Source organism: Globicephala melas, chromosome 18, assembly GCF_963455315.2.
Source record: "Globicephala melas chromosome 18, mGloMel1.2, whole genome shotgun sequence".
Lineage (NCBI taxonomy): Eukaryota > Metazoa > Chordata > Mammalia > Artiodactyla > Delphinidae > Globicephala > Globicephala melas.
The window spans coordinates 67977931-68005524 of NC_083331.1; the positions used below are offsets into that span (position 1 = coordinate 67977931).

Sequence of the window (27594 nt, forward strand, 5' to 3'; positions counted from 1 at the left end):
GGGTTTCCCAGAGAAACCATACAAATATTTATTTTCCTGTCATGGTAAGTAGCCAGGGTGCCTTTTTGTTTTGTTTTTCAGTCAGTTTTTGACAGCTTTTCTATGTCAGCTTGGAATGGAGAACATAAGTGGTTAGGACCATGTTCCCTTCTACAGTGGAAAAGCATTACCTCAGATATTTGCGGCTTTCAGAGGCCCAAATGAGCTGATTAGTGTGTCATTTTGAAAGTCTCCATGCAGTGTTAGATGCCAGTATGTGATAAGTCATTGAAAGGGCATCTCTTCAAATTGTCAGCTTTTTTAGTGTGAAAGTACTCCTCAGTTATTTGTGAGATGCTTCTTTGATTGAGTATTCTTTTCTTTCCATGACTCCCCACTCCCCCACCCAACTGATATAGCCATTTTCTTGTGCCACTAGTGGTAAAGCAATGCATGCCGTAACAGGATGGCAGTTAATTTAAACTCCATCAGTGTTTGTTTTGATTTCTTTAAAGATTATTTAATGCTCTTCAAGTAATGTTTTCCAAAGTTTGGTTCTTATTTTGAGTAACAATTTTGTACACTTATAACTAAGCCATTTATTTATATGAAGTAAATATTTGTACTATTCAGTGTGATATGAATCACTTTTGACTATCAGCAGCATTGTGAAATACGTACAAAATCTCTAACCTTACTCCATTTAAAAAAACTATTTTATCAGCATCTTGCCAAAATGTTTCTTCCCACAGCTTCAAGCACACCCATATAGATAAAACAGACTGCTCTGGACCCCCCATGGATATAAGTAACAAGGCTTCTGGGGAGATCAGAATTGCCTATACTTATTCTGTTAGCTTCCAGGTGAGTGTGATTTTTATCTTTAGTATAACTCAGAAATTGATTTTAAATTCATATTACTTAAACTAATTAAAAATATGATTAGCTTGTCAAATAGATAAGCTTTTAATGAGTTAATTTTTGGAATAGTTTGTCAGTGCACCAGGCAACATAATTGCCCCCGAAACTAAGTCTTCGTTTAAATAAGAAGTATGGGGAATTGGAGAACTGAGCCTGATTAAAAGTGTTAAGCCATAGGAGATACAAACAAGGCAAAAGGTAGAAATGAGGCATGAAGGATGGTATGAAAGTGTCAAAGATATGCAACAAGCATTTGGGCAAACAACACCATTTTTAAAATCAGGATTTGAGTGTAAGCTTAAATGGAGAGTTTCCTGATGGTAGATAATCTATATAGGTTCTTAGGTAATTCAAGGGAGTGTTTTCTTAGGAGGAAAGTAAAAGTTCATTTTATGAGAACCTTGGGCAATATTCCACCTCTATTTTTAATAAACTATCTTGGCAATCCAATATAGTTGTGACGTTTACTGTCCCTACCTAAATAGTGTGTAATTTTGCAAGCCTGGTGCAGTAAATTGTACATATTTCTTTCTAGGTATTAAGAGCTCAGTGTGGGTGACACCTGCCAGATGCTCAGGTACCTAGGTTATGACTCTGGTCTGGTTAGATGTCTCATAGGTATAGATAGATAGCATCAAAGAGAATAAAGAATAAGCTATTCCACTCAATTTTCTGAAAATAATTAAATACTCTAAAGCTCTAAATCTTGACATTTAAAATAAGCCTTTGCTAATTAAGATTTAAAGTAAGACTTTAAAAAAAATACAAGTAAGTAGATACTTTTAGGAACTCTTATATTTTATTTACTGCTTAATTTTATCCCAATTTTCCTGAGACTTGAGTAAATCTAGGTCCATAAGTCTCATGACTAACCCAAGTTATGATAATGAGGAATTGTATCTATTGACTAGAATGTTAAGCTGTGAATGGAAATTTTTGGATTCCTAATACGCTTCATTGGCAAATTCTTATTTAAAGAGTGTGTGTGTTTTTAAATCCCTCTAGGAAGATAAGAATATCAGATGGGCATCTAGATGGGACTACATTCTGGAATCTATGCCTCATACCCACATTCAGTGGTTTAGGTAAGAGTATAGAATTAATCTTCTTTATGCTCTGTCCTTATTTTATTCTCTGTCCCTTTGAACATCCCATTCACTCTGATTCTCCAGTTATTCAGAACGCTGGGCTTTTGAATTAGATAGACTTGGATTCAGTCCTGGCTTTTAGTCACTGGTTGTGAGTCAGGCTAGATCACCCAGTTTCTCAGAGTACATTTCTTTATCTAGAAATAACCTGTCTCATGGGACTATTCTGAGGATTGAAGGAGGTAATGAAACAGAGCATTTGAGCACCTTACCAGGCACGGAAGAGGGCTCAGTAGACAAGCCACTGCGGCTGTTACGACTGTTTATTATTATTATTATTCTCTAAGCATGACTCAAAACTTTTATCTAGAGAGCTGTTCATGGTGCCGTCGCTCTCCTTTTCCTACTTTACTGACTAATCTTTTTTGATACTCATTAATTTACTGAGTAACTGTTTTTCAGTAGATTTCTTGAGGGTACAGACCAGTCCATTGTTGATCCTTGCAGCTTATGTTGCCCTAATTTGGGCACAGTAGTTATTAATGTTGACCGTGGAGAAAAAAAAATTCTAGTTCTCAACAGACCACAAAATTATATTATGATAAGTACATACAGTTATGTATCCACTAGAAGGCCGTGCAGCAGAACACAGTTCATTGAATTTGTTGGATTTTAGGTCAAGTTTTTAATTTGATTAATGCTGTTTTAATGTTACTCAATAAATAGTTTTTAAAGAGTTTTGCTGTTCCAAAGATTAAGCTGTAGATTAATCCTAACATGCTTATTTCTGCAGCATCATGAATTCCTTGGTCATTGTCCTCTTCTTGTCTGGAATGGTGGCTATGATTATGCTACGGACGCTGCATAAAGATATTGCCAGATATAATCAGATGGATTCTACGGTGAGTGAAACATATGAACTGTTCTTTGGTCTGCCGAGGATAGTCTTTATTTTTTCTTTGGAAAAAATTTAAATAATAGCTTTAGACAGAATCTGCTTTTAAAACATTCTTCTCAAAAGTTACCCTGAATTCACATTTTCAAATAAGAAAATGATCCTTAAGGATTGGTTTTCTGTAGAAATTTAGTGACCGCAGCTCTCAGAGCTGAACTGTTCACAGCCTCATCTGCATCAGTAGAGGTTGCAGAAAGGGTGCAGGTGCACAGCTGCAGCTCTGCCCTCTTTTCACTTACGTGCCATCAACTCTGTCAGAGTCTCTATTTCCAGCAGACATTCCGTTTGTGAAACAGCAAAGTTGAGTAGAATAGCTCCCAAGCAATTTTTGTATGTGTGTATGTTTAATTTTTAAAAATTAATTTTAACTGAGTTTTTATCATTTCAACCTTTTGGTGGATTCAAAGTAATTAATGCCTCAACTTCATCTATTTGCATTTTAAGTTCCATAATGTTTTACATTTTATACTTCTTAATTTCCTAGCAGCTCTTTAACAAAATTTCCACAAGAATCACTACTTGTAATGAATACATAAAACTCAGATTTTCATTGTTTTCTCTTCCCCAGCTTCTTAGCTCCCCCCATCTCTCTTTTTCTAATTAGAAAAAAAGAACATATTAATGTTTAGAAGCTTTTTAGCACTTGAACTCCACAGTTGCTTTTCCATGATTTTATTGGTTGTATGCCTTATTAAATATTTGATTAAAATAATTTCACAATACTCTGTTCATAATTGACAATTCCAAATAATTGCTGAGTTAATGGAATTTTTTTCTTTATTTGTACAGAGGTGGCCTTGGGGTACAGGCCAGGAAACCCTATTTCCAGTCTTGCTCCCATTCTTTCCCTCCTGCCAGTCTCTTATCATAGCCATCAGAGCGTATCTGTTCAGGGTCATTTCACTCCCAATGACAGCCCTCCAGTGACTTCCACTGCACTCAGTGAAGCCATAGTCTTTACAGTGGCCCATAAGGCTCTGCAGTAGCTCTTGGAGCTCTGCTCCAGCCATGCTGGTTGCCTTGCTGTTCCTCAGACACCTCAGGCGGGTTCCCATTTCCAGGCCTTTACAGTTGCTTTTCTGTCTTCCTCAAGTGTTCATCCCTCAGAGAGCTCCCTCACGTGCTTCTGGTCTTCACTGAGACATGATCTTCCTGGTGAGACCTTCCTCACCATCCCATTAAAATTACATCCTCTCCACCCACACCCCACATCCATACTTCTTATCACCATCTAGAGTACTATATATTTTACTTATTTCGTTTATTGTCTGCCTTTCCAATGAGAAGGTGTACTCATGAGAAGAGGAATTTTTCTGTTATACTCACTGTAGTACCTCTGGTGTTTTAAACAGTGCCAAGCATATAGTTGGTGATAACAGATATTTGTTGAATGAATGAATAAACAAATTAGCCCTTGATGTACCAGACTTGATTCATTGCTGGGCTTATGATAGGTTAAAAAAAAAGAAAAAAAGGTATCCAAGGACTCCCCCAGATCCACCCCATCCCCCCAAATTGAGTGAGGCCACAGCAGGAAGCAGTACAAGCATGAGAAGTTGAAGTTCTCCTTTGGGCCCGTGCTCACATCAAGTTTTTAACCAATTGGGACATTAAACCTTAGGTCATGGTGAACCTTGATCTCCTATGTATTAAGCCTGGATTCTTGAAGGGGGGCAAAATGGTTCTAGGTTAGTAAATGCCTTCTGATTCTCAGCAGAATCGAGTAGAAATACTCTGAAGGAAAGTCTCTCAAATTTGGATTTGCAAGATTCCCCCCATTTAAGGTCAATAAAGTATGATCTATTCATCAGAAATTCACAAAAATTTACAATAAACAACAAATTTACACCAGGTCCCAAAGATTTCAGACATTAAGATTATTAATGACAGAGTATAAGATATATGAAAAAGTAACAGCTACGATTTTCCAGCACAGATGAAAGATAAGAATCCATAGATAAGGGATACACAGTATATCCAAGGAATAAATAAAATGAAATCCACACCTAGATCAACTGGCCAAAACCACAGAACACCATAGAAAAGAGATCTTAGAATCAGCCAGAGGGGAAAAAGAGTGAACATCTGCAAAGGAAAAACAATTAAATTGGCCATGGAAGCTCAAAACATAATATTTTTAAATTGGTAGTGAGAGAAATTAACTATTTACATAGAATCATGTACTCAGAGATGCTGTCTTTCAAAAATGAAGGTGAAATACCTTTTTCAGACTAACAAAACCAGTTGACCACAAACACACCTTCACTTGAAGGAATGTCTGTAGAAATACTTGAGTAGTCAATCAGTCTGTCAGACCTGAAGGAATTACTATAGAAATACTTTAGTAGAAAATAAATAAATAACAATCCTAAAGAGAGATTTAGGAGGATTGGTGAAGAAATTCCAAGTAAATATTTTCTATATATAATAATAATGAGTCTAAATTTGGAGGTTAACAAAAGTGTATCAACAAAGAAAAAATAGATTTGATGAATAGTTTTGGATAAGGGGGGGTGGCCATCTAGAAAAAAAATAAGGTAGATTCCAACTTTATTGCTTATATTGAAATGATTAATGATCTAAATGAAAATGTGAAACTATAAAATACTAGAATGTTAGTTTTTAAATCTTGTCTACTGCTCGCAAAGATAGAAATTTGAGTGGGAATTTGGGGGAGGGATACAGATGTACCCTGGATGAAATGTTAAGTGAGGAGGCTGAAAAAATACCAGGGACCAAATTTTGAAAGACTTCTAAGCTGTGCATTCTGAAGGTCATTGAGAAGCTGTTGAAGAATATTAAACAGCAGTGACGTGGCCAGATTCATGTTTCAGGAAAATCACTTTGAACATTATGTGGAGAATCGTTTGGAGCCGGGCAATATTGGAGGCACAGAGACCAGTCAAGAGACTGTTAGAGAGTTCCCAGAGATAGGGGATGGTGGCAGGGAAGAAGTAGGGAAGTGGGCAGATAGATACAGAGGGTGTTCAGGAGGTGGGATGGAATGCTGATCGACCAGTTGACTGTGGAGAGGGTGGAAGAGGGAGAGAAGCCAGTGAATGACCCCACGTTTCTGATCTGAACCCCTGATTAGTTAAAAGGATCTTTCTGGTTCTGAATTGAGAATCAACTGAATGGAGACAAGGGCAGAAACACAGACTAGTTTAATGAATTCCGTGAGAGCCAGGTAAGAAGGGATGGTTTGAACCAGCGGCTAGTGGTGGATCCTGTGGATATATTTTAGAGCTAGAACTGTAAGAATTGTTAAAGGATTGTATGTGAAGTGTGAAAAAAGTAAAAGGAGGCATCAAGGATGACTCTAAGGTTTTGGGGATTGAGCAGCTGGAAGGATAGAGCTTTTATCTACTGAGGGAGAGTGCAGGTAGAGCAGGTAGAGGTGGGGAGAGAGAATCAGTTCCACTGTGGATAATTCTGTTCAAAGTGTCCATTAAACAACCCAGTGGAGCTGTTGATTAGGCAGGTGTGTATGTGTGTCTGGAGATAGGGGAGCAGTTTGGGCTGGTGACACAAGCTTATTAATATTTTCACAGCCAAGCCTACTATACAAGCAAAGTAGCTATGAGACCTAATACCATTTGCTTGTTTTGGGGATTAGTAAGTGTAGGTTAAGAAGACTATAGAGTATGACTTAAAATCGCCATCAAATTGGATCATAAAGCTTGACTTATTAGACTAGAAGAAGGTATCACATTATCTTTGTATTACTTTTTAAAGTTTCTCAGTAACTATATTTATAGACCTTAACACACAACATTCCTTTCAAAATAATTCAAGAAAGCTATATAAAGCTCCATGAGTCAAGCTTTATACTTCAAAACTGAAATAAATATTAACATTTGTAAGGTTTTTTTTTTAGATTTCCATATCCGCATATTCAACAGTGAACAAACTGTCTAGTTTTCTTGGTGATACCACATGGCACGTAAACGAATTTATTCCCTTTTTAGGAGGATGCCCAGGAAGAATTTGGCTGGAAGCTAGTTCATGGTGATATATTCCGTCCTCCAAGAAAAGGAATGCTGCTGTCAGTCTTCCTGGGATCAGGGACACAGATTTTAATTATGACTTTCGTGACTCTATGTAAGTGTTAAGTGAAAATTACAAAGTAGAAATTACTTTCTCTAAATAATTATTTGAAATCCAGTTTTCCTGAGTTGTAGCCAGGCTAGGTTGTTTCTGAGAGTCCTCTTGGTTCTCAGAATCTGTGTGCTTTGGCCATAAGTGACCTGGGGCAAGGTTAGCTGTGCCAGAAGTTGACTCTGCATGTCTCCCTCACAGCTGCATAGAGACCAGGACTTTGTTGTGGGAGCACTGGAGCTGCAGATGACTAGATCCTCAAAGACCATCTGGGTCTGAGTCTGGGCAGCCTGGCAGCAGGGTCACGCAGGTTGACTATCCTGTCCCACCAGAGCGTAAGGTTTCTTGGCTTCCACTGAGAGAGAAAGGAGAAGGAGATGGGACAGGAAGCTCTTTGTAGACCTTTCCATCTTGGCAGGATTTAGGAAGCAAGACCTCTTTCTTTCTCTAGCAGTGTTCAGGAAAGATCTTCCTACACAAAAAGTCTCTCTTCCTTGTGCCACCTGAAAATCTTCAGATATTTTATTAAGGTTTTGTCAATTAGGACAATCTTTTTCTTCTCTTTTTTTAAAAATAGAAATCCCTTAGAGGTATTCATCAGCTGCAGGAGTGGCTCTGAGACTATTCTCTGGAAATATATTAATGCCATGGTCTTTCAGTTTTCCTAGTTACAAGAGAAAAAACTGTTTATGAAAAGAATTTTCTGAATTATGCATTCGTTTCCCCATATTTCCTTTATTGTTGTGTGCTACTGATGAACAGTAACACATGAATGTTACTAGAAGAATTCAGAAACCACTGACCTTTCAATAATTTTTTTAGCAAACATTTGTCCTTATGTTTGGTTGCATATTAAATACCTAATACTATAATCATTTTCTACTAGTAAAATTGTTCTAAGTTTTTATGATGCAATTAACCACATAAATGTTTGGGAAGAGAATTATCAATGCCAGATGTCTGGCACCTGAATAAGTTTGGGGTTTACTGATTTGCACCTTTCAGCTCAGTTTGAAGACTAACTAGAACATGTTTATCTACTAACAACTTAGATAAGGAGATGCCGGTGTGATGGGTGAGGCTAGCATTTGTCAGTATATTACACTGAAGAGGGTACGTTGGGAAAATGAGTCATGAAGGAGGTTTGGACACAGGCGATTGCACAGAATCCCCAGAGCGCTGAGGTGGCGTTAGAGCAGAATGGATGCTTGAGGGTGAAATTCTGCTTCAAAATTTTATTGAGAGCTGCCTTCTGCCCCTCTCCAGTCTTTGTTTGGGTCAGCTAGAAAGTGAACTTGTAAGGAAGGAACATTTCAGAGAGCCTAGGTTAGAAAGTGATAGGGATTGTTTCCCTTTACTGCTCGAATATGGACTGTTTTGCTTCAGAACAATCCATTTCTCAGGCCTGGGAGGAACTGGGGGTGGGGGGTGCACCTTAGCTGAAATTCCAGTAGACCGTCTAAAGTTACCCTGTCTGGTTTCCTGTCATCGATTGTGAGTTTCTCCTCTTCAGTTGGTGCTGATCAGAGGGTGTGCAATGGTGTGTGCTTGGCTGTGTGCACCCAGGGGAAACACTGGAAACTTTGGTGCTCCTGGGATTAGAAAGCCACCTGCATCTGTTCTTGGATTTCTTTCTGAGAAAACCATAACTTCTGACTTGCAGTTTAAAGCTAGGAATTGCTATAAATATAAGATAGTACTTCCTTTCTTATTAGTTGGGAGGGTTATATAGGGAAGAACAAATAAAACGAACTAGCTGAATAAGGGTAGGAACCAGAATTTCCCAAGTCATTGACCAAGCCCTTCAGTAACTTGTGTTCACAAAACAAATAGTACTATGAAATCTTTTTTCCCCTGTTTTGTTCTTTATTAGATTCTTTTTTATCTCTTTATGTTTTAATGTTATAAGGTTTTTTTCACCCCAGAGGATTCAATATTGTTTTTAAAAGGAACAAAAAGTGAGAATATTTTATAGTGGGAATATTTTTTATTGATGTTAATTTTGAAAGCTGTGCTTGAATCTCAGAAGAGCTGAAAGCACTCATGAGCATCCAGTGAGCCTCTGCTGATAACAGGAAAGGTGGGGACTTACGGACCCTGACAGGAGACTTCCACATTGGAGCTTGCTTTATGTGTGATCCTATAGATACAGCGCCTTAAATATTACTAAGTTTCAGTGTGGTTGCCTGGTAAGAGAGCGTATTTTCATGAAGTTGTATTTAGTTCATTGTTTAAAAAATGAGAGGGGTCTTCTGTCACTTCAAAGGAAACCATAATAAAATTCATAACTTTATTTTTTAGTTTTTGCTTGCCTGGGATTTTTGTCACCTGCCAACAGAGGAGCACTGATGACTTGTGCTGTGGTCTTATGGGTGCTGCTGGGCACTCCTGCAGGCTATGTCGCTGCCAGATTCTATAAGTGTAAGTAAAAGCCACCCCGCTGGGCGTTCAGATCAGGAGTCTAACCTGCTGCCTTAGTTGTCTGAGCCTTTGTGTCTGGCGGTTGATGCTCTTTAAACAATACGTGTTAGAGGTGTGTATCCTTATTTAATGAAGCTTGTGAAGTGGATGACTGTCCAGAGATTTGCTCGTTCAGACATGCTTAAACAGTGGGTTAGACAGATTTGGGTGCTGCTTATCCATCATCCCGTCTCTCCTCCTTAAGTTTTGACATCACAGGTTTGGCTGAACAACTTAGATTTGCTACATTCATAGAAACATATTTAGACTAATAAAGGAAAAACTATACGAGTATCACTGATTTATTCATTAAAACAAGTAGTACAGGGCTTCCCTGGTGGTGCAGTGGTTAAGAATCCGCCTGCCAGTGCAGGGGATACAGGTTCGAGCCCTGGTCCGAGAAGATCCCACATGCCACGGAGCAGCTAAGCCCGTGCGCCACAACTACTGACCCTGCGCGCCTGGAGCCCGTGCTCTGCAACAAGAGAAGCCACTGCAGAGAGAAGCCCGCTCACCGCAAGTAGAGGAAGCCCGCGCACAGCAATGAAGACCCAGTGCAGCCAAAAATAAATAAATAAAATAAATAAATTTTTAAAAAACAAGTAGTATATACAGGAATACCTTATATGAGAGAGGTCGTACTTACATCAATTTAATATTTATAAAAGTGAACTGTACTTAAAGTAAATTAAGATCTCACTGTTTTAAAGAGCCCTGAAGTAAGTTACTTTTGTAGCATGATTTGTTGCATTCTCTTGTATTCTTGCTTTCCAGAAGTAAAATAAAGTTCAGTGAAAAAAAGGATCAGAGCCACAGAGTAAGGATGGGGATATGATTAGATGACTTAGAAAGCAACTTTGCTGGGGTCAGTAAATGCCAGAGTTTGCCCTGCTTAGGAATCCTGTAGTCACGTTGAGACGGTCCCATAGGTAATCTGGGAATTTAAATGCCAGGGAGATGCTGACGCAGGGCTAGGGTTGCCCAAGGCCTTCTGATAGGAATAAGGTTTAGAGAATAACCCTAAAACACAGTAGGATTACATAGGTGCCTTAATGTGTGGTTGGCTAGACTCAACCCCAAATAGAAATATTAGACTTTGCTAGATGCATAGAGTATGTGAAGTTCTATATTCATGTATGTGTGTGTGAGTGTGTTTAATTTCTGTGAATTTTGTCAGAGTTCTTTTATTCTTTCATTCTTTTCTAACAGACATAGGATTAGGGTGGTCAGATGTATTTTAACACATATGAGGTACGGTTGGACCCCTGCCTGCTCCCCCTTTCTCACTGTTTCTGTGCACTGGGTTTCTTTGAGTTCCTCAGTCAGCCTGTGCACCTGCCTTCGTACATGCCGTTCCCTCTACTTGAGTTCTGATCCGTACTCGCTGCCCGACAGACACACCTCCCCTTCATCTTCTCTCCGTCCTTCATTTCTCCTAGCTGCAGATTAAGTAGCATATTAATCAGGCAGAACATTCTGAGACACACTGTCATGTGGCCCTAGTCAAAAAATACTTCATTTTATAGAAGCATTTTTAATGTTTCAAAAAATATATGAGGATTTTGAGTAGAGTTGTATTAAACCCAAAATTCATAATTTCACAATAGCCTATCAGTAATGCTATGAATTCAAATCATATATATATAATTTGTTGTTTTCTTTTAGGGCAAGAGGTACTTAAAATTGCTTATGAATTGTTAAAACTTTTTTTAAAAATCAAAGCGGTTTTCAGATCTCAGCCAGTTTTATCTCCAACTTTTAAACTAGGAGCAGAGGTGTATTTTCTTTTTTTTTTTACTCTAGAAACTTAAGTTTTGTTTTTGTTTTGCGGTACGCGGGCCTCTCACTGTTGTGGCCTCTCCCGTTGCGGAGCACAGGCTCCAGACGCGCAGGCTCAGCGGCCATGACTCAAGGGCCCAGCCGCTCCGCGGCATGTGGGATCCTCCCGGACTGGGGCACGAACCCGCGTCCCCCACATCGGCAGGGGGGACCTGCCGCATCCCCACTGCGCCACCGGGGAAGCCCGAGACTTAAGTTTTTAATTGTTTTTTTTAAAGTGGGGAAAAAAAAATAGAGAGGGGCAAAGGAGAGTAAAAAGTTTGTAAGTAAATTTGTTCTGTCAAGTGGCCGTAACCCTTCTACTCTTCTTGGTCACCTGATCCTACACACTGATCTCCCCACCGCCACCCACGGCCTACCTGAAACTACAGTGCTGGAGGCATCCTGGAGACTCAGACCTACTATGGACATTGAAGTGTGTTGCATGTCAGGCTTGAGGGTTCCTAGTTTTATAACAAATTCTGAAACTGACCTCAAGATAAACGAGAATCTGCAGTGCACCCTTTTTCCATCTAGTCCCATTAATTAAAACTGGGTTAGAATTTAAGGGTTTGTTTTGTTTTGAAGTAAAAAAAAAAGATTAGAAAAGGAAAACTGGTTTGGATGACTTTCCTTTGACACTAGATTTATTTTATGCTGAAACAATCTTTAGAGCGGGACTTATCCAGGGCAGTCCTGTGATGTGCATCTCTGAGTTGGATCATTTGATTAGTGAGTATTAGGACATTTGCTAGTGTCATTTTCTACGAATAGGCCCCCAGTGCTGTCTGTTAATTTGTCCGATACCAGACCTGAGGTATGGATATTTGGTTTGCTTTGAAGAAAAGTCTTTATGTCAATGCCACTTTTGTTTTGTTCTACAGCCTTTGGAGGTGAGAAGTGGAAAACAAACGTTTTATTAACATCATTTCTTTGTCCTGGGTAAGTGAATGTTTCAATAATAACTTGCTTGACATAGTCATATTTTAGTTCCCAGAATTTCTGGCCTGTAAGTCTAATCTTTTCTGTCTCTATGTACCCCAGAAAATGAATTTAGTTTTTAAATAGTGACTATTTAATAAACATTTGCAGAATGGCAACTACATGTCTTATCTGGAAAGGGTACCTTTAGACATGAGAAATTTTATATTCCTTTTCTTAAAAGTCTGGCATATTGTCATGTAAGGCTGCGTATAAAGTTTTTGACCTAATCACAGAAATGAATCCTCACCTGAAGATCGTTCAGGCAGGCATACATTTTCGGATTTTTATCATGAGTATAGCTACTTTTAAGCGTATTCCATTAATTAGATTAGAGTAACATATACCAAAAATGAAAAAAACAACCACCAACATAAAAAAACAGAACATCTGTGGTGCTTTGGAAGATAGTTTCTGATATCAAATATCTGATGTGTGTCTGGTCCTAGAAATACAACCCAGTTTATCCCCCGCTCACAGATGAATGGAGGGCAAGAACTGGCCTCTGAATAATCAGCAGCAATAAAGTAGGCCAAGGGTTAAATCTTGAAGCCAGGACTGTTCCATTTGCAGGCCAGAAATGAAAGAATAGCTGGCATTTTTAGACATGATTGGGTTAAATAGTCTCAGATTTTCACCTCCATTGAAGATTCACATGCCTCTCAGCCATTCATATTCTATTCAAATTTTTATGCTTTCCTCAAGCCATATCCTTTGTCTTCTTTCCCTCTGCTGGCAGTTGAAGAAGTGCCCCTCCTTACCAAGACTGTCAGCCACAATTTCCTTTGGAATCTTGCCTTTCAAACATCCCCCCAATCTCTGACATAATCCATTTCTCTCTTTCTCTGTGTTCTGGTCACATGTTTCATCTCTTCCTACAAATATGCTTACGTTTCCCATATTCTAAAAAGAGCTTCCTGTAAGCATCTTCTAGTCTACTGTCTTTCTTTTCAGTTTTCAACAAAATGCCTTGAAAAAATAGTCTATACTCCCTTACTCTGATTTTCTTAGCATATATTTACATTGTAAACCCACGTAATCTTTTTCCCACATCACTTTAGTGAACTTCTCTCTGAGGTTACCAAAGATGTTCCCATTTTCAAATCTAGAAACCATTTTCCCTGTCTTTACCTCTTTACATTGTGTAACATTGGAATACCTTTTCCTTGAAACTCCTTCCTTTTTGCCTTCACAGAAGTTATCCTATGCTAGTTTTTTACATCTCTTATCAAAGCTTCTCTGATTTATCATCTTCATCCCACCCTTAAAAACAGGTGTTCACCAGGGGATGATGAGGTAAGTAGAGAGGAGAAGAGCCAAGAACCCAAGTCCCCAGGGCAAAGGGAATTGGTGTTCATCTAGGAAAAGAAGGATCATTTGATAATATGAAATCAATTCATAAATTTTTTTTATAAATAAGCACCTGCATATAATTATTGCGGTAGGCACAGCAAAATGGCATTTGATAATATTAAAGATTGTTTCCAGATTTAAAAAGAATTTAATGGAGAGAGAAATGCTCCCTTCTATTAATAAAAATCTCATCTCTGATTCAAAACCAACATCGTTTAATGATGAAACACTAGAGACATTTTCATAAATCACTTTTAGGGCTTCAGTTATTTAAGTTCTAGTTACATTAAGACATGAAACAAAAAGAAAGGTGGAGATTATATTATTATTTATTGGTGACATAATTTGTATACAGAGAACATAAACAAATTTGAGCTATAAACTTGTAGAATTAGTAAAAGAGTTGGGCAAAATGGCTAGATATCAGCCAATATTTCAAGATTATGAATACCACCAGTTGCAAGTGAAACATCTTAATGGTAGTGGTAGTTGTGTGGGGAAAAGACTATTCACAGGAGTATTAGCAACAGAAAAACTTTGCAACACCTGAAGTAACTTCTCAAAATAGGGACAGTCCATATGACAAGTCTACAAAGCTTGTTAGAGATACATACAAATTCACCATGTTACCTGATGAGAAGACCAAGTATTGCAAAGGCATTTGGAGGGGTCCTGTGGCTGCCAGGATAGAGAACACAGAAGTAGACCATGTATACACAGAAGCATGCTAGACATGGCATCACGAACCAGAGGAACAATGTAAAATGATGCTGGGACAATTGATTTTCCACATGAAGGGAGAAAAATTCTCTTCTTACCTCACACACATGAAATCAGTTCCAGGTGGATTAAAACCCAAATGTAACGGGTGTAACAATTAGACAAAAATTTAGAGGAGTATTTTTATGAGCCCGGGTTAGGAAAGGCTTTCTTAAGTTACACAAAAGGTAAAGGAAAAAATTGATCACTTTGATAACATTAAAAACTGTGTGTGGGGGGGCGGTATACAGAAGTGATTATAGTATTATTACAGCCATGTTTTAAAAATGTACTCATAGAAGAATGACTGAAAGGGACGAAGTACACATATGTTTGGGTTCTTAAAAGTCATAAACTAGGAGAAAGGTATTTAACAAGGAGTTAGTTGCTAGCGTATATAAATAACTCACATATGTGACTTTGCAAAAGCCCTGCGACCCAAATGAAAAATGAGCAGTGGGGCTTCCCTGGTAGTACAGTGGTTGGGGGTCCGCCTGCTGGTGCAGGGGACGCGGGTTCGTGCCCCGGTGTGGGAGGATCCCACGTGCCGCGGAGCGGCTGGGCCTGTGAGCCGTGGCCGCTGAGCCTGCGCTTCCGGAGCCTAGAAAGCCAACAAACACAAGGATGCTCAGCTGCAGTTGTCAATAGGAAATGCAAATTAAAACAACAAAGTTAACAATCCCAAGCATGATGAAAATATGGAAAGAGGTAAATTTCATAAGCTGCTGGTAGGAGTTTAAGTCAGGCAAAACCAATCTGAAGAGCAACTCGGCAGTTTCTACTAAAGTTTTAAATTCACATACCCTATGGCTCAGCAGTTCCACTTTCCTTGTGTATAACACAGAAATCATGATATTAACTACATATGATTGCTACTATATCATTTTGCTTCCACCTCAGGTTTTACCCAAAAACCTATTGTGTCTTTCAGGATTGTGTTTGCTGACTTCTTTATAATGAATCTGATTCTCTGGGGAGAAGGATCTTCAGCATCTATTCCTTTCGGGACATTGGTTGCCATATTGGCTCTTTGGTTCTGCATATCTGTGCCTCTAACATTTATTGGTGCATACTTTGGTTTTAAGAAGAATGTAAGTTTATAGGTGTTAACTTATTCAAATGAATCTCAACTGTGGAAGTTAGCATGTGCCACCTTAAAAGACATAGGTATCTAAAAGATACAAACTAGTCCTGTGGGATCTGGATTTCATAGAAAATTGATGACTTCCTAGTTTGACTGCAGTCCTTAAAATAGTACTCAGAAGAGTGTGGTAGAGAGAGGTTATGGATGTAAACTTAGATTTCAAAGTTTTGTAAGTAAATGGAAATGGAAGCTAAAATGGATTAATAGGAAATGAAATGCTAATTTAAACTAATGAAAAATTTGAATGTGTTACATTAAAAATAATTACTTTTCTTTAACCTAAAAAGTACATGCATTTTTTTCTTAGCCATAAGTGTTTCTAATCTATATTACTTAACTAAGTAAACTGGGTAAAACTGAGTATGGGTTAGGAAGTGAAGCTGTAAGAAAAGTGACTATACAGTAAGAGTAGCAATTTTTTTAATATGTAGCTTTGGAATAAATTTTATATGCTTACCTGCTAATATTTGATTTTAAGAAATATTATAATCAAGTCTCAGTCCCTCCCTCCAGTCTTTCGGTCTCCACCTCTGCTGCCCCCTTTCTAACCTCACGCTAAGAGGAAAATGAGAATTCTTCAGTGTCCTCCTCTAACTCCACTTCGCTATCTTCGCTCTCCTCTGAAAGTATCTCCACAAGGTTAAGAGAAATTACGTAGTGTAGTACACTTTGTGAGGGGACCTGGAAAAACCTTGGAAGAAACTTATCTACTTTGACTTTTAAGAGACTTCAGAGTCTCCACTGCACCTACCATGCCAGGCTACTAAAAGATTTTTCAGTTCTTTGGCATTTTGTTTAATTCATGACTTAAAATCTATATAGCATAAGTAGTAAACTGATATGGTTTGAAATTTTTTTAATTAAATAGATTAAATAAGTACTTAAAATTCTAAAAATATAAAACTTGAAGAACGATTTAGTGGGTCTCTGCCTATATACACATATACCTACATGTAAAATAATCTAGTCCACAGGAGTATAATCTCAATGAGAATATCAAGTTTTAAATTTTGATATGTCATCACAAAACCTATAGAAGTATGTTTTTGAACTTTTTTGCAAGGAAATGAATTTCTGCATATGTACTCTTTTTTCCTCTTATGTAACTATGTTTAGGTACTTTAGGTTCCATTTGTTTTTATACTACCATGTAATGTGTTACGAAAGGGAGAATAATTGAGAACATCACCAATAATTTAGGATTATAAAGCTTCATAGAGCCATTCATTATCTTCTTCGTGTTCTTAAGTCTTAGTAAAATTGAGCAATTTTAATAAAGATGACACTGTCCATCTCCAAAAAAAATACATTGACCACAGTTTCAGAACCAGCTGATTTCTTACAGCAAGTATGTAATTAAAAGGAAAAACTTAACTCTATCTTTTTATTAAGTACTATTTTCTGAGTACTATATTATCTCCTTCTGTGTATTCCTTACTTTGTCTGAAGCCATTAGTCATTGGATCACTGCTGGAAACAGTGGTGGCTTGTTCCAGAAGACAGACTGAATATTGTACCTGATGGTATCTGGTTTGTTGCTTCTAAATACAAATGTCATCTGGATGACTCAGGTAGACTGTGTCGCCATTCGTGTCATCATGGAAGCTGAGAAAAAGCAGGCAAATAATCTAGTACAGAGAAGAATTTTTTCCTTTCTGTACTAGATTATAGATATATAATTATGAATCCTTTCTTTTGTTTTTTTCTGAAGGCCATTGAACACCCAGTTCGAACCAATCAGATTCCACGTCAAATTCCTGAGCAGTCCTTCTACACAAAGCCGTTACCTGGTATTATCATGGGAGGGATTTTGCCCTTTGGGTGCATCTTTATACAGCTTTTCTTCATTCTGAATAGTATTTGGTAAGCTAAGGACTAAGTCAAGTCCTCTTATTCCCATTCCCATTATATGTAGTACTAGCTTTCTCTTTTTGTTTATATGGATTACTATTTATACCTGATAAATGTAAGCCATTCTCCAATTATCAGAAATCTTAAGAGACAAAAGGTTATCTTTTCAGTGTGAGAAAGAATAATTGTGATAAGTTATTATTAATCAAGTGCTTATTATTTCTTACTTAATTCTCAGACCTCTGTAAAGTGGGTATTATCCCATTTTACAGAGGTGAAAATGAGATTTTGGAGGTTAAGTAATTTGCCTGTGTCACACAGCTACATTTTCTATATGGCAGAAAATTAACCTAAATCTCTCCAAATCTGTGCTCTTTAATAAGTCATCTGTAGTGCTTCAGAGGAGATGCTCTGAGCTCTTGATAGAGTGTATTCAAGCCAGCATTGGAGGAAGGGTTGAGCTAGACAACTTTCAAAGTTGTTTCTTGGGCATCCCCTGGTGGTCCAGTGGTTAGGACTCTGCACTTTCACTGCTGAGGGCCTGGGGAACTAAGATCCCACAAGCCGCATGGTACAGCCAAAGGGGGGAAAAATCACAAAGTCGTTTCTTATCCCAAGATCCCTTCATTCTCTGATTTCTTGTTCGAATGGGAAAGCACATAGTGGCAATTTCGAGCCTCACTGTTAGGGTGTGTACATTGCAGTATATCATGATCCTTATTTGATCGCATTGACATATGTTACAGAAAGTGCCAAGGTTCCAGGTAGCATTGTCAGAACTAAATTGGAGCTTTTTAGTAATTAGAACTTGTCTTTCATTCCTGACCGTTAGTGTTTTTTCCAAATTCAACTGATTTTTATCATATATGATAAGAAACAATATGTACCAAATGTAACCTTTTCTTAGTTTGGCTCTGTCTTCATATTAATTTTTTAATCAAATTTGTCTGACTCACCAGTAGACAGATTGGCTAAGCGTATTTGAATAAATAAGAGTTTTAGGTTCTCCCTCAACAGGAAGGCAGAGTCCAATAGCACTGCTGCATCCTTCCTCCCCTTGCCCCGCCCCCGCCCCATCACTGTCTAAATCTACGAGAATTTGTCTTTGATTAGTTGGGAGAAAAAGCAAACATTTTCAATTCAAGAAAAATGAGAAGATTGTGTCATTTACTGTGTCAAAGAGAAAATATTTATAGCTTCATCTTGACATGTTTGATTATAGGTCACACCAGATGTATTACATGTTTGGCTTCCTGTTCCTGGTGTTTATCATTTTGGTTATTACCTGTTCTGAAGCAACTATACTTCTTTGCTATTTCCACCTATGTGCAGAGGTATGTATTAGCAATATTCAATTACGTTAATTTGTGGACAGTATTTATAATTTTGGCATAAGGCCACTTTGAATACTATTACAGTAAGACCCCTACATAGAACGAGTTCTGTTCCAAGAGCGCGTTCGTAAGTCCAGTTTGTTCATAAGTCCAACAAAGTTAGCCTAGGTACCCAACTAACACAGTCGGCTATATAGTACTGTACTGTAATAGGTTTATAATACTTTTCACACAAATAATACATAAAAAACAAACAAAAAATAAATCATTTTTAATCTTACAGTACAGCACCTTGAAAAGTACAGTAGTACAATACAACAATTGGGGTACAAGGGCTGGCATCGAGTGAACAGACAAGAAGAGTTACTGACTGGAGGAGGGAGGGGGAGGGGGAGATGGTAGAGCTGAAGGATCGTCAGCAACGGGAGACGGAGGGTAAGCTGCAATTTCACTCACGCCTGACACTGATGGCACAGGTCAGGTGCTGGTGCACATTCGCATCTTTGAAAGTTCTCAACTTGAAGGTTCATATGTAGGGGACTTAACTGTAATTGAAGTGATTTCTGTAAATATGTGTTATTAAGGTAGAAATTGACCTGTATTCCTAAATCGAATGTAGCCTTCTTTAAGATTGAATTAAGATAGTATCCTAATTCAGTATATTTATTTATTTAGAGCTTAACTTTAAAATGTTAATTTCCTGAGAATGACACATTTTGCTGAATTTTTATTCTTTAACTGTCTGACTTTAAAATTAATATTCTTTTTTTGTGATACAGACACTGGTAGACTGAAAATTCAGTGAAAATAAACGTTTTAAGTGGAAAAATTCATTAAAACATTTCAGAGATTACATTGTTATGAGTTATATACTTGGCAACATGGTGATGTGTGTTGGTGTCCTTAGGTGACTTTTAAAGATTTAGATTGTGTTAAATCATTCTTTTATAGTTGTTTTCTATACAGGAGATAAAATCTGACTTTGTTAAACTTGAGACGCTTTTTTAAAAAATTGAGGTTAAGTTCACATAACATGAAATCAACCATTTTAAAGTGAACAATTCAGTGGCACGTACTACATATACAGTGTTGTGCACCCACTCTCTCTTTCTCAAAATATTTTCATCAACCCTAAATAAAATCCCATACCCATTAAGTAGTTACTTCCCGTTCTTCTCTCCCCTTCAGACCCTGGCAACCACCAATCTGCTTCTGTCTCTGCAGATTTATCTGTTCTGGATATTTCATGTAAATGGAATCATACATTATGTGTGACTTTTGTGTCTGGCTTCCTTCACTTAGCAGAATGTTTTAAGGTTCATCACACTGTAGCATGTATCAGTGCTTCATTCCTTTTTATAGCCAAGTAATATTCCATTGCATAGATAGATGTACTCCAGTTTGTTTATTCATTCATTCATTGATACACATTAGGTTTGTTTCCACCTTTCGGTTATTGTGAATAGTGCTGCTATGAACGTTCGTGTACAAATATTTATTTGGGTACCTGTTTCCAGTTCTTTGGGGTATATATGTTGGAGTGGTATTGCTGAGTCATACGGTTATTCTTTGTTTAACTTTTTGAGGAACCATCAAACTGTTTTTTCCACAGTGGCTGCACCATTTTACATTCCTACTAGCAATGCACAAGTGTTTCAGTTTCTCTACATCCTTGCCAATACTTGCTATTTTCTTGGTTTTTAAAGTATAGCCATCCTAGAAGGTGTGAAGTGGTATCTCACTGTGGTTTTGATTTTCATTTCCCCAATGACTAATGATGATGAGCATATTTTCTTGGGTATCTTGTTTGGTGAAATGTCTAATTCCTTTGCCCATTTGTAAGTTGGGTTGTTTATCTTTTTGTTTAATTGTTAGAGTTCTTTCTATATTCTGGATACTAGACCTTTATCAGATACATGATTTGTAAATTTTTTCTCCCATTCTGTAGGCTGTCTTTTCACTTTCTTAATGATGTCTTTTGCACCAAACTTTTAATTTAGAGGGTCCGATTTATCTATATTTTCTTTTGTTTCTAAGAATTCATTGCTTAAATCCAAGGTCGTGAAGATTTACCCCCATGTTTTCTTCCAAGTTTATAGTTTTAGATCATTGATCCATTTTGAATTAATTTCTGTATGTGGTATTAGTTAGGGGTCCAACTTCATTCTTTTGCATGTGGCTATCCAGTTTTCCCAGCACCTTTTGTTGAAGAAATTATTCTTTCCTTATTAAATGGCCTTGGCAACCTTGTTGAAAACACATTGGCCCATAGATGGTGTGGGTTTATTTCTGGAGTCTCAATTCTGTTCCAGTGGTATATATGCTGTTTTTATGCCAACACCACACTGTTTTGATTACCATGGCTTCATGTTACGTTTTGAAATTGGGAAGGGTAAGTCCTCCAACCTTGTTCTTCTTTTTGAAGATTATTTTGGCTCTTTAGGGCCCTTTGCAATTTCCTATGACTCTGAGGATTGGCTTTTTCATTTTTGCTAAGAAGGTTGTTGGAATTTTGATAGGGATAGCATTGAATCTGTAGGTTGCTTTGGAGAGTGTTGCCATCTTAACAATATTAAGTCTTCTGATCCATAAAAGCAGATGGCTTTCCATTTATTTAAATCATCTTTAATTTTTTTTTAGCAGTGTTTTGTAGTTTTCAGTGTATAAGTCTTTCACCTCCTTGGTTAAATTTATTCCTAGGTATTTTTTTCTTTTGGATGCTGCTGTAAATGGAATAATTTTTTAAACTTCCTTTTCTGGATCGTTCATTGTCAGTATATGAAAACACTGATTTTCATGTTGATCTTGTACCCTGCAACTTTGCTGAGTTCATTTATTAGTTGTAGAAGTTTTTGTGTGTGGATTCTTTAGGATTTTCTAATCTTGGTGTACTTTTGAAATATATATATTTTTTACATATTCCAAAGGGTAAGATAGTGAAGTATCTTTTAGAAGATCTCTTGCTAAGCTGTAAGCCACTTTATGTAAAAGTAAGAGAAGCTGTATTTAAAAACCTACCTTATATAAATTGTTAGTAATAACTAAAAATGGGTTTCAACCAGGTTTTTTTTTTGAGCATAATCTTCCTAATATAGAGATGACTAGACTATAAGTAATACTAATTTTGAATTATGTAACTAAGCTCTTCGTATATTTCTTTTCTTTTTGGGAAACATACATTTTAAAATATAGCCTAATGCTTCATTATTCATAAACTGTTTAAGATTTTTCTAAACGTTTTTAGCCAGTCTTTAAGTAGTTCCATCAAAGGTAGAGGGTGCTTCTCAGCACCTTTAGTGAGGAGAGAAATTAGCAAAGTTCAGTGTGAGAAAGAGACTGGAACCAATAGCAAAAATTAGGTTTGGGGTGCTATTTCACTTAGCTATGTTTGCTTTATAACTTTATTCCAGTACATGTTATCTATTAATTGGAAAGTATTTCTTGATCTTTCATTTTTTTCTTTTCTACCCAGGATTATCATTGGCAATGGCGTTCATTCCTTACCAGTGGCTTTACTGCAGTTTATTTCTTAATATATGCAATACACTACTTCTTTTCAAAACTGCAAATCACAGGAACAGCAAGTACAATTCTGTACTTTGGTTATACCATGATAATGGTTTTGATCTTCTTTCTTTTTACAGGTAAGAATTAGAACGAGTTATTTTTAGTCAATAAGTTTTTAGGCAGATTACAATTATTTTAACTTGCATCCAAATTACAAGTTCTTAGGCAAATTACAATTGCATGAAAGCTTGTGGCTACTCAGTGCTCCTGTATTTAGTTTTGAGTGCAGCTAAGCATAGTTTGGTCTGCCTCCCTGTGAGGTGAATATTGGTAAACCGAAGGTGAGAAAACAGAACCTAAGGGAGAAGACTAAACGGGGTCCATTGTTGTGCTGCAAGTACAGGGGCATCTCAACCAGTAGTTCTCAAGGTTTTCCCCTGTTAATCGCTTAGTGGAACAGTCGTGCTTCTGCTCATTTCAGAAATAGCATAAAAAGCTCTAACTACCTAAGTTTAGGAGTAAGTAGAAATTGAGGCCGTGAAGTCAAGATGAGATTGAGAATAAATGATATCAAGAAAAGATAATCATAGGACATCCCTTATTCCAGAAGTTTTAAACTACAGTTTTATATCTCCACTTTAAAATCCAAGTACCTAATGGGACACAGTGTGCTTTATATTGGTATTTCTATGTGTATATCTTCTCTGTCTACCTAGATAAGTTTTCTGTATCTCAGAGCCCTGTGGGTGCTTGGTCAGCATTTGTGGAAGGGCTACACCAAAAAAAAAAAAAAAAAGATTGGAGGGACCTTTCTTTGTCATAAAAAATGTACATCTAAAATTTTATCTAAGATTGTGTTGCATGCTATGTGAGGAAATATAGGAGTCAAAAGAAAAAAACTTAAAAATTTTTTTTTTTAAAGTTTTTATTTTTGGCCTCACGGCATGTGGGATCTTAGTTCCCCGACCAGGGATCAAACCTGTGCCCCCTGCACTGGAAGCACGGAGTCTTAACCACTGGACCTCCAGGGAAGTCCCAGAAAAAAACTTTCTAAAAAATTAGAACTTTTCTATTTTTTACTCATCTGTTAACATTTAAGAAAATTAGGTAGAGTTTTGAAGTACCCCTGTTGCTATGTCAGTATGTAACAAGCTTTAGGCACTTACATCAATTCTGTACTGCAGGTCGTTCATTGGTCAGACATAGTGGGGTAGGAGTTGGGGGGTGCATATCTTGATGCTATGTGATAGATTTAGGTCCATAGCCATAAGTCTTAATTAATAAATGTCTGTAAAACAGTAATAGCCTGTGAAACAAGGATTACTGTTTTTGTGCATCTGTATTTGTGTCCATGCATGCATATATAGAGTAATTTATTCCTTGCTACACACAAAAAATAATGATCTTGGTGAACGTCTTGTTGTTTTTCCAGGCATATGTTATAAAGATAATTTAACCATCACCTGAACTTTATTGTTCTTGATATTTAAAGTGTCATATTTTTACTTACTTAGAGTAAAACAAATTTTGTAATCTAAATTCTGGAGCCACATCAAATTGAATCAACCAGTTAAGCCAGTAACTTTTAGTGTATTTCACTTTGTGGAAAAGGTTCTCTACGTAGGAGTGCTGAGCCCTTTCAGTGTCTTGCATTTTTCTAAAGTGGGGACATCCATATTTATTTCAGGACTCTGAACTGACACCTTTTATTTAAGTCAGTCTATTATACAAGACAAAATAATTGTTCTGTCACATAAGGAAAGATGCCACTTTTAGTATGTACACTATATCTATTCAATATTAAGAACAAAATAAAATACTAGAAGTATTTTGTTAAGAACAAAATAAACTTAACTTTCTTAGGGTTGCTAGTATGATGATAAAATGTTTTTTCTCATCTTAAAATACCTTCTGTTATCTTGAAGTTCTTGCTAACCATAATATTGTTTAAATATATTTATGTTTTCACCATTACTTTTCCAAAATTAACCCCAACCTCTCCCAAGTCTTAATAATGACCCTTTGAATATCCAAAAGGTGTATTTGTGTGTCCTCCAAAACACACACAGTGTGCCTGACGTGCACAGAGTAGGTACTCGGTACATGTATGATGTGAGAATAATAACATTCACAACTTCTGTAGTAATGGCCCATGTATAGTCTCTTGGCTTAGAAAATCTACTTTAATACTTTCTGTTTATATTACATTTAAAACAATGGTGAAAACTGTTGGAACTTTAAAGATAAAGCTTCCACAAGGGGCATGTATATATCTCCTTCTGTATTCTTCTGCACCCCTACCTATTGACTATTTCTCAGGGGGTAATCTTGGAAAAAAAGCTATGCCTCAGCTTTAAAAATGGGTTAGTTTCGGGCTTCCCTGGTGGCGCAGTGGTTGAGAATCCGCCTGCCAATGCAGGGGACACGGGTTCGTGCCCCGGTCCGGGAAGATCCCACATGCTGTGGAGCGGCTGGGCCCGTGAGCCATGGCCGCTGAGCCTGAGCGTCCGGAGCCTGTGCTCCGCAACGGGAGAGGCCACAGCAGTGAGAGGCCCGTGTACCACAAAAAAAAAAAAAAAAAAAAGGGTTAGTTTCACAATTTAATATATATTCTCTTGCAAAACAGAGTCTCTGAATTTATGTTTAGTAAATCTAAGCATGGTATAGTTTAAAAGAATACTACACTTGAAGTCAGAAAAAGTGAATTTGAATTCTGGCCTTTCTTACCAGCCACAGGCCATTAGACAGTTACGTAACCCCTTGGAGCCTCATTTTTGTCACCTATCTAGCATTCAGATTTTTTGGAATCTAGAGGGATGAAAGCACCTGAAAATTAAGGCATGTATTTTTTCATGAATCATCTCATTTACTGTAATAACAGTCTATGGAGATAGGGCAGATAAAATTATCCCTCTTAAATAAGATAAAGAAATGGGCTTGGAGATTCCAGGTGTCTAATCCAAAGATGATACACACAGCTCATGACAGAGCTGCTCTGTCCTCCAGTACCACACCACCTCTCATTTCAGAGGGGGTGTGCCTTTGTTACTATTCTAATCATATCACTTTCAACACATTGTAAAATCTTTTTGAGTTATTTTATTATAATTCTTTGAAAACTGATCCTTCCTGCTAACTGTACTTAGAAAGTATCCCCATTTAATTACTCTGTGAATCTGATATTCTGATATTTAAGCCATTCACATCATATGTTGAATTAATTAAATGGCAGTTTTCCATTTTGTGATAAGAAAATATTCTTTCTGACTTACTTCACTCTGTATGACAGACTCGAGGTCCATCCCCCTCACTACAAATAACTCAATTTCATTTCTTTTTTATGGCTGAGTAATATTCCATTGTATATATGTGCCACATCTGCTTTATTCATTCATCTGTCGATGGGCATTTAGGCTGCTTCCATGTCCTGGGTATTGTAAATAGTGCTGCAATGAACACTGTGGTACATGTCTCTTTTTTTTTTTTCTTTTTTTTGCGGTATGCGGGCCTCTCACTGTTGTGGCCTCTCCCGTTGCGGAGCACAGGCTCCGGACGCGCAGGCTCAGCGGCCTTGGCTCACGGGCCCAGCCGCTCCGTGGCATGTGGGATCTTCCCGGACCGGGGCACAAACCCGTGTCCCCTGCATTGGCAGGCGGACTCTGAACCACTGCGCCACCAGGGAAGCCCCATGTCTCTTTTTGAATTATGGTTTTCTCAGGGTATATGCCCAGTAGTGGTATTGCTGTGCTGGGTCGTATGGTAGTTCTGTTTTTAGTTTTTTAAGGAAGGGTGGGAGAGAGGTGCAAGAGGGAGGGGATATGGGGATATATGTATACATATAGCTGATTCACTTTGTTATACAGCAGAAACTAGTGCAACATTGTAAAGCGATTATACTCCCAAAAAAAGACGTGGGGAAAAAAAATGAAAATATTCTTAAATAGAAAAGTAAAATTGGCATCCTTTTCATCTTCAATTTTAGCCTTTTCCATGTAATAAGAAAAAGAATATATTACAGAAAGCTTTCAATAATCTTATAGCATAAAAAGTTTTTTTCTATCAATTTCTGTAAGAAATTTGATTTGAATTATTCTGTAGTTTATAGTTCTGTATATTTCAAAAAAGTTCACGGATCTATGGGATATTCCTGTTAAGTAATGATTTATAGTTTTGTGACTTTTTTTAAGGAACCAATCATTTTAAGCCTGTATTTTTGTGTAAATCATGAAGCTGCCTTTGAAAAGGGATTTATTTTTGTTTTTTCTTTTATAGGAACAATTGGCTTCTTTGCATGCTTTTGGTTTGTTACCAAAATATACAGTGTGGTGAAGGTTGACTGAAGAAGCCCCATGTGTCCAGTTAAAACAGAAATAAATTAAATTCTTCATCAACGAAGACCTGTTTTTGTGACTACCTTGAGTTTTATCAGACTTATTGGCCTAGTAATCCTTCAGAAACAACATAATTCTAAATACAGCTCTCCTCATACACCTGTCTCCACAGAATGTATTATCAACACTAAAACATTTGTATTGTGATTTGATTAAGTATATATTCAGTTGTTCTCAGTGAAGAGCAAATTTAAATATTATGTGTATTTGTAAATATAATAGCTATAAAATTTTCAGTACTTCTAGTGACAAAATAGAAGAGGCCATATTAAACAATACTGATGAAATACAGGACAGTTCATTGTAAATAGGATTTTCTAGGCTTGGTAGGTGGAAAGAATTATTTTTCTTTGAAGGAAGTAACTTTTTATCATGGTAATTTTGAAGGATAGTTCGTATGATGTGTATTGGGGGGATGTGGCTTTTAAAAAAATCTTGTCTTGGTTGTAACTGTTCATATCTTCTTTTCTGTGTTGACTTCATTATTCCCATGGTATTGGCCTTTTAAACTATGTGCCTCTGAGTCTTTCAATTTATAAAATTGTTATCTTAATAAATATTGTAAAAACGTCTTCATTGCATATTCATGGAGATTCTGTAAATCCATTTACCAATGGTGTTTTTAATGATTTATACTATTATATCAGATTTTACTGATTTTTGCTAATGTAATACTTTCTGAGTTTTGAGCAAAATGAAATTCCAGTCTCCTGGGCTTTGTAACAAAACTAAAATTTTTCACTATTAGGCAGTAACAGAAATTTTAATCATGCATATCTAGCCAGATAAATTATGTAAGTATAGTAGTTAATATGAGCCTTACTGCATTACCATTAAGAATTTCATATTTTTTACCTGTTTTTCAAAATACAGTATTTTTTATTTTTTTTAAAAATCAGTTTTTATGATCTGTACATTAACAATGACTAGCAATTCTTCTTCTTTATGATTACAT

At 37.0% G+C, this 27594-nt stretch overlaps 1 protein-coding gene across 1 annotated transcript in view; it reads left to right on the forward strand.

Moving 5' to 3' along the window:
- Positions 1-27211, forward strand: part of TM9SF2 (transmembrane 9 superfamily member 2) — a 56728-nt gene extending 29517 nt beyond the window's left edge. Inside the window, exons 6-16 of the mRNA XM_060287856.1 lie at positions 732-843; positions 1906-1985; positions 2782-2890; positions 6912-7044; positions 9343-9462; positions 12204-12261; positions 15344-15503; positions 17268-17419; positions 18630-18741; positions 22214-22385; positions 26521-27211. Coding sequence (XP_060143839.1) covers positions 732-843; positions 1906-1985; positions 2782-2890; positions 6912-7044; positions 9343-9462; positions 12204-12261; positions 15344-15503; positions 17268-17419; positions 18630-18741; positions 22214-22385; positions 26521-26588 — 1276 coding nt within the window. The 3' untranslated portion in view covers positions 26589-27211. The remainder of the gene's footprint in view (positions 1-731; positions 844-1905; positions 1986-2781; positions 2891-6911; positions 7045-9342; positions 9463-12203; positions 12262-15343; positions 15504-17267; positions 17420-18629; positions 18742-22213; positions 22386-26520) is intronic.
- Positions 27212-27594: the final 383 nt, after the last annotated feature.